Raw genomic sequence first — 7704 nt, 5'->3', positions numbered from 1 at the left:
GGGTTCTCTTCTCTCTCCATTCACTTTGAGCTGGGTTTCTTGTGGTATCGGGAGTGAAAAAGGGATATAACAAAACAGAGACACGGGAACGAAAAAAATACCTCCAAGAATAAGGACTCCTTTCCTTTGGCTGACTCTAAAGAATGTATCGGGAGTGTTGGGAGTTAGCCGTCTCATAGGAACGAGATTAATTTGCACCTCCAGCTGTACAAAAGCACAAATTAGTAAGAAAACTAATGACGACAACAAAATGTGCATACCTTTTCTCCTTGAAAAATCAAGTAAATGATGCCGATTTTAGAGCATCTCTAAAAATACCCTATAATCCTTTCCAATCCTTGATTTTTTTTGGAAAAATAAAAAAAATCTATCTCCAACAAATTTGTGTGTGGGACTAGAATTTTGATGTTTTAGGAGTGAATTATTGGACACACTCGAAGCTGACCTTATTTATTTCTCCCAATACTTTTTAAGGAGTTAAAAAACCATTTGTGAGTGTGCACTTAATTGCATGCAGCAGCAAAAGAAGTGGATGATGATGTGACGTAAGGAGGTGCAAGAGAATTAGCTTAGTAGAGTTTGTCTTTATAGGATATCTAGATATAGATAACAGTCCAAGCTAGCTAGAATTCTGGGCTTCTATGACAATTAGATTAGATTATGACGATAACAGCCAGTTTTCTGTCACTGTCTGCCTGTAGTGATGAAGTTGTCACAAAAGGTGGGTCACTAAACAGCTTCTATGACCACCAGGGGACTTTGTCATTAATACAGTGATGATAGTTTTTTTGTCATTGATGCAATGACAAGACTAAATCGTCATAACAAATTGAATAAAATAACACCAAATGTACAATAACATGGCAGATGACATGCCAACTACCGTTTGGGCCATATATCATGGTTTTTTTATTAGTTAATTATTATCAGCCCAACATGTTTTGTACAGGTTTTTCTTTGGCCGAGCAGCTCAATTAGCCTTGTATCTCATATAGTGAACCGAGCCCATTTAAATAATTATCACAAATAATAATTTACAAAGCCAATTACATAATATATTCCCAATTAAACTCATGAACTGTGCACAGAACAAGGAAGTAGTTTCAGTTCTCAGCCTGGTCAGCTTTACTAATTGCAGCGCTCCTACTACACAGCAGCCACTGCCAAGCTCTTGGTACCTAGCTAGAAACAGAATAAAATACCACCACACACACAACCACTGCCATAGAGAAAAAGACAGTCGAGCAAAGCCTCTATTTGCTAAACATGTACACGCTGCACGCACATACAAGAAGCTTGAATCCCACAATCCATCCTGGTCACTGACTACGTCTTCTCAATTGAAGAGCAGTCACCATGACAATGTACGCAGAGACCAACAGTAGAAGCACCTTCAAACAAAATTAGGAGGGAACAAATTAATGTAGACAAAACATAGTTAGAGATATAGATGACATGATGTAGATAGTCCATACCATGCATTTGAATTTCAATCTGATAAATTGGTATGTACTTATAGCAACTGCATTAAACAAAAAACAATCTTCAAATCAATAAATAATGACTCTATTTCAAACAGTAAGTTTAAAATTAACATTCAGATCATACAGTTGCTATAACGCATGGCACTGCACTTATAGTAAAATCTTACATTTCCTACTAATAATCTAACACTGTTTGCTACAAAATTATTGATACACCTCAAGTAAACCATCACTACTGCAAGTATGAACAGGTTCTGCTGGAGGATAATAAAAGCTGAAAAATACAGAACCATTTTAAGTTATACTTACCATCTATCCTGTGAACAAAACACGTCTGAAACTACACCCATAGCATCTATTCCTTAGCTTCTATATGCACTCAACATTAGACTGCAAAAATCACACATTCTAACATCCCAGTATTGAACTTATAGAACGCAATGGGAACCATCGTACGCAGACTCTTGATGAGAACCATCGGCTTCCTCTTCAGACCCTGTGGAACTTAAATCCAAAAACACACCAAGAAAGACAAAAATAATCAAAACAACGACAAACATCTATCCTCCAGCACGGAATTCTGTCACCAACAACACCATTTTCTGCTGCAGCAAACGCCTACCTTCGGCAGGCACGGACGGATAAGAGCTGGAGAGGTCATTGGTGGACATGTCGAGGAGCACGTTGAGGTCCACACTGCGGTAGCTGTCCTTGCGGAACGTCCTCTTCTTGGGCTGTCCCGCGACCGCGACCTCCACCTCGGCGTCAATGTCCACCTGCAATGCACCATCACGCCGCGACCTCCGCTGCAACTTACCGACGCATCGAGCAGCGCCTACACGAACGCCCATGAAGCAGATGTGGCCAGATCTCAGAGCCATGGTGGTGGCCATGCCCGAACTCCCGACGGTCGGATCTCGGAGCTGCGGCGGTGGCCACGCCAAAACTGTCGATGGCGGCTAGATCTCGAACGAATGACGATGGTGGTTGCTGGCTGGTGACGGACCATGGCTACTTGGCTGGAGATGATAGGGCTTCTTGAGTGCACAAGCTCGAGATCCGACCGCCGAGATGGCAAGCTTGGCTAGGAGACGAGAGGAGCTGGCGGCACTGCTCGAGCTCGAGTGGAATGGAATTGTGATCTGCCCTGCTCGAGTGGGGAGACAGGAAGGAGAGTGGCGGCGTTGGGGAGATGGAGGGGGGTGTGTGCGTGGGAACCAGCTAGGGTTGTGAGTGGGAATGGATGGATGGAAGGATTGCTATATAGCAGAAGATGGACGGTGAGATCGATAGATGATGAAATTGCTACACGGCTTGGGCTTTGGGCCTTTGGTTGAGGCATTGTTTAGTTCTCAAAAAATTTTGTAAAATTTTTCAGATTCCCCGTCACATCAAATATTTAGACATATGCATGGAGTATTAAATATAGATAAAAATAAAAAATAATTGCACAGTTTTGTTGGAATTGATGAGATGAATCTTTTGAGCCTAGTTAGTCCATGATTAGACAATATTTGTCAAATACAAACGAAAGTGCTACAGTGTCGATTTCCCAAAAAAATTTTGGAACTAAACAAGGCCTGAGTAGAGATTGTTTAGTTCTTTGCTATTATTATTATTATTATTATTATTATTATTATTATTATTATTATTATTATTATTATTATTATTATTATTATTATTATTATTATTATTATTATTATTATTATTACGAAATTGACGAGATGAATCTTTTGAGTCTAGTTAGTCCATGATTAGACAATATTTGTCAAATACAAACGAAAGTGCTACAGTGTCGATTTCTCAAAATTTTTTTGGAACTAAACAAGGCCTGAGTAGAGATTGTTTAGTTCTTTGCTATTATTATTATTATTATTATTATTATTATTATTATTATTATTATTATTATTATTATTATTATTATTATTATTATTATTATTATTATTATTATTATTATTATTATTATTGTTATTGTTATTGTTATTGTTAGTGTTATTGTTATTGTTAGTGTTATTGTTACTATTATTGTTATTGTTACTATTACTATTACTATTACTATTACTATTACTATTACTATTACTATTACTATTACTATTATTATTATTATTATTATTATTATTATAGAGTTTTTAGATAGTAAATGATATTAAATAGAAAAGTTCTCAGAAACAAAGTTGTAGAACTCATCAATATCTAGAAATTTTGTTTTGGTTATTTTTCCATACGACTTGTTTGACTAGTTCAAAATTTGAATTTTAAAATATTAGAAGATCAAACCACTTTTGTGCCATATTTTTTAGCCAATTTTTCAATGATTTTGCCTCTGCATCCAGATGCCAGAAAAGAAAAGAAATGAAAATGTTCTAATACCAATAGTGCAAGTTGTTAGGCCACTTGTTTTTGGTAGTCGGGTCCCAGGTTCAAATCACTTATGCGTCACTTTTTTTTTTGTTGTAGTTTTTTTCATGCAATTCTAACATGGGACTATGAGTTGACGTGGATGGGAAGAATTCACCTACGACACATGATACGTGGAACGGCAGCCAGGTAGGATAAGAAAATATTTTTAAACAAATTATAATAATTTTATATTTTATGACCATTAACTATTTGTCATGATCTATGGTCATAAAGCCTGTGCAGAGTGTACTATGACGATATTTATGACAAAGACGTATCTTGGTCATAAACAGTTGTCATTCTGTAAATAGTCGTCATAAACAGTCTCTGTTTATGATAGATAAGTACTTTGTCATCTGACAGTCGTCACAGAAGCCCAGATTTCTTGTAGATTGGTGCTTGGGTCCACATGTAATTGTTCCATATGCCATCAAATACGATCGAAAGCCGATGTTATTGGTGTTTTGATAGATGGCCAGATGGAAACGTTGTCACTATCGCCTCCTCCCACGTTGCTAAGATTTGTCAAATAGCAATGAATAACTATTCTCTTATTATGAAAACAGATCGGATACGGACGGATTTCACCGATATCATATTTGTTTTTATATTTTTGGTCGGATTCGAATTCGAATACGGATAATGTCAATCATGTTGGATAAGATACAATTGGATGTCGACATCATAAATATATGATTTAAGTATTCGGATACAGATACGGTATTGGATGTTGAATATTCGTACTCAGATACGGATAGATCTGAATCTTTCTAAACGAATTCGGTCTCGAATATGGTCGGAAAATATCCATACCGTTTTCATATCTATACTTGCAACCCATATATTTTAAGAAGAGATTACACTTTAGCCCCTAGCCATTAAGCCATCTCAACTCCAGTCCAAACCAAGCAAAGGCCTGCGGGGTTGGCGGACCGACGAGGGCGACCCGACCCGACCCGATCGGACTCGGAGACCAGCCAAGCTCCGGCGCGGTGCCTCCAGCTAGCAGAGGCAGAGCGCCGCTGTGCTCCTGTGCTCGCGCTCACTCCGACTCACCGCCGTGAGCCCCCATGGACGGCCCCCGTTGGACGGAGGAGGTGGACGACCTCGTCGACGCCGGCGACGTCGACGGCGCTATCGCCCTGCTCGAGTCCGTGGTCTCCAACCTCTCCACCTCCGCCGCAGCCGCTCCCCCAGCTGCCGACCTCCGCCTCGCCACGGCGCTCGGCGACCTCGCGGGCCTGCACGCCTCCCGCGGTAACACCCTCCGCGCCGACGAGCTCCGCGCCCGCGCCATCGTCCTCCGATCCCGCGCCGCTGCCCCCGGGGCCCTAGGGTTTGCTCCCCTTCTCATTCTCAACGTTCCTTGTACCCCCGAACCTTCACTGTTCCACTTGTTGGACCTTGCTTCGGCCATTTTGTTTAACTGAAATGTTGCTTTGCCTTGATTGGGTTTGTTCTCTTCATCATACATATAGGATACTAATGCTCCTTCTGTCAACCAATGTGTTTGTGCAGAGATAAGGAGCCTTCAGAGAAATGTTCATCACAAGAGAGTCTTATGGGTTTGAAGGACTCTGAAGGCTCAGCTAATACTGATGATAAAAACAATGAAGATGAAGAGGATGGTATTGTTTTTTTTACCTTGTATGTGCTATTTAACTATGGACACAACTCTAAAATTGAGATCTTACATTCCTTCTTTGGTGCTTGCAGATTGGGAGTCTATTGCAGATTGCGGTGCACTTGATGACACACTAGCGCGCTCCCTTGAGCAAGAAGCTAGAGTACCTTCCTGTAGCTCGTCAGAGAGAAGTGGCACCCCATCTTCAGGGCCCAAAAGGAGGGGTAGGGGCTCATTTCTTTACAATAAGAGTGTTCTATACAGTGACCAGTGTGGTTCGGAAAGAGATTTGGATGACAAAGAGTCTAGTCCTCAGGGTCGATCTGGATCAAAGGGCCATGTGAATGAGCGGGAGAACAGTGCTGTTACAGGTATTCAGGATATTCATTTCTATCTGTATGGTTAGCTTGTTCCTTCTGAGCTTTAGATGACAGACTTGATTCTTTGCCTTGGCTTTGTAGCTGCCGCACAGTTTGGGACAAGGCATGTCCTTGTTTTATATGACTTTTCACCGAGCACACACACAACAGATCTGGAAAGGATTTTTGAGAAGTTTGGTGATCATGAAGTTGCCATTCGCTGGGTTAATGATACTTCAGCACTTGCTGTTTTTCGGACTCCATCAGCTGGTAATTTTATTCTTACAGCTAGTTCTAACTATATTCGTGTATAGTTCCTTCTTATGACATGATCTGCTGGGAGAGGCGAGACCACCAGGTAACAACACGCTTCGCCCCTGTCGGAAATAAATGCTGTCATTGGATGGATTAGACAAGTGTAGTTATCTGAGAAGAAATTTGTGAACTAAAACGCTAGGTGCTCTGATTCCATCCCTAAAGCACGGCTATCCTCTTTCAGTTTATTTATAGGTCACTTCATCTACTAATAATACATGTCGTAGACTGCTATGCATGTCAGGAGTGGATCGTTGTATTTTGCTGTGTTTCATGGTTAATTGCTCAGCTCCAATGTTTTGTGCTGATTTGCTGCTATTCCATTCTATTCTGTTTGGCTAACACTTAGATGCAGATGATATGAACTGTCAAGCATTCCACTGTTAGCTTTTCTTGTAGTTTTGGTTCCATGTATTCTGATCACTTTATTCTTTCCAATCAATTTGCAGCTATTGAGGCTCAGGCTTGCATACCTCCAAGATACAAAGTGCGGTCACTGAAAGGGGACGATGATCTATTGGCAAAAATAGATGGTAGAGGTAACACCTGTGTCTTGTGATGATTCCTTTCTACTTGTTCCTCTCTTTTTCACGCTCTGTGGATTGTTGCATCTCAATCTTATGGTCTTGTTAAGATTTTCTGCACACTGTGTTTTAAGTTGCTCTTGCACCTCGCTGCAGACTTAGAACCGCCCAAGCCAAGACCAAAGACATCTGCAAGAACAGCTCAAAGGCTAATTGCTCATGGAATGGGATTGAAGCAGTTTACAAACTTTGGAACAGATGAGCTGAAGAAACAGGAGGAAGAGAGGAAGAACAGAATTGCTGCTCGACAGTCTATGCGTGATGAGGCTTGGGGTTCGGACTAATCCAGAGCATGTCAAAGTGGCTGGTTGCATCAAATCGCGGCTGCCAGTTTGTCACACCGGTGTTTTAGATGCTTGTACTCTTTACATTGTTTGATGTCAATTGGTTCCGAGAGATCTGAGACACAACAAGAGTGGCATGAAGTCATGAAGACATAGAGATGTAACCAGATCGCTTGTCAGAGTGATGCTGAGTGCACAGAATGTTGTATTGGAATAGTGATCGGTACCCGGGATGGGCTTTTTCCCGAACTGAATGCAAAGTGCGGTATTCAGTGAATAGTTCATAGTTGTACCTGTAGTGGCAGAGCTGCGAATGTTATGTCTGGTGACAAGCATCTCGGCCCGTAATGAATGTCAGTCCAAATGTTTCTAAGACATGTCATGGAGCGGCTAAACAGCTTAGTGAAAATTTTAAAATATCATTTTGGGAAGAATTTTAAATTTCAAAATCACCAAACTTATGATGCCAGATTTAAATAAAATAGGTCACACTTGATTTATGGCATTTACTTGAAAAATTATACTATTTTTAAAGATGTCCTGTTTGGTTTCTAGGAATTGAGAGGAATTAAAAAATAATCTAATAAAGAAATGGAAATCATTTTATAGATAGATGAGTTGTTTTGTTGGTAAACCCGAAGCCATCTTAGTCCT

The 7704-nt window shown here is 40.4% G+C and overlaps 2 protein-coding genes across 8 annotated transcripts; one reads left to right on the top strand and one right to left on the bottom strand.

Annotated features, from left to right (window-relative positions):
* On the bottom strand, positions 993 to 2719 carry LOC8077422 (40S ribosomal protein S15). Of its 7 annotated transcripts, XR_002450847.1 has the most exons (4): positions 2107 to 2719; positions 1794 to 1988; positions 1476 to 1522; positions 993 to 1391 (listed from the first exon to the last, which is right to left on the bottom strand). XR_002450847.1 is itself a non-coding variant. In XM_021455516.1 (3 exons), exons 1-3 carry the CDS (start codon positions 2375 to 2377, stop codon positions 1320 to 1322), a joined length of 390 nt encoding a protein of 129 aa, XP_021311191.1. In that variant the 5' UTR covers positions 2378 to 2712; the 3' UTR covers positions 993 to 1319. The 7 variants fall into 7 exon arrangements, 2 of the variants coding, with proteins under 2 accessions (XP_021311191.1, XP_002457000.2); XR_002450844.1 differs by having other exon boundaries at positions 993 to 1522; XR_002450846.1 differs by having other exon boundaries at positions 1794 to 2712.
* LOC110434076 lies at positions 4793 to 7467 on the top strand. The gene is made up of 6 exons (XM_021457748.1): positions 4793 to 5220; positions 5403 to 5512; positions 5601 to 5879; positions 5970 to 6137; positions 6632 to 6721; positions 6863 to 7467. The coding sequence occupies exons 1-6, from the start codon at positions 4955 to 4957 to the stop codon at positions 7048 to 7050; spliced, it is 1101 nt and encodes a 366-aa protein (XP_021313423.1). The 5' UTR covers positions 4793 to 4954; the 3' UTR covers positions 7051 to 7467.

This window comes from Sorghum bicolor, chromosome 3, assembly GCF_000003195.3.
Source record: "Sorghum bicolor cultivar BTx623 chromosome 3, Sorghum_bicolor_NCBIv3, whole genome shotgun sequence".
Classification (NCBI taxonomy): domain Eukaryota; kingdom Viridiplantae; phylum Streptophyta; class Magnoliopsida; order Poales; family Poaceae; genus Sorghum; species Sorghum bicolor.
The sequence above is the reverse complement of the archived record's forward strand: the minus strand, read 5'-3'. Positions and strand labels throughout refer to the sequence as shown.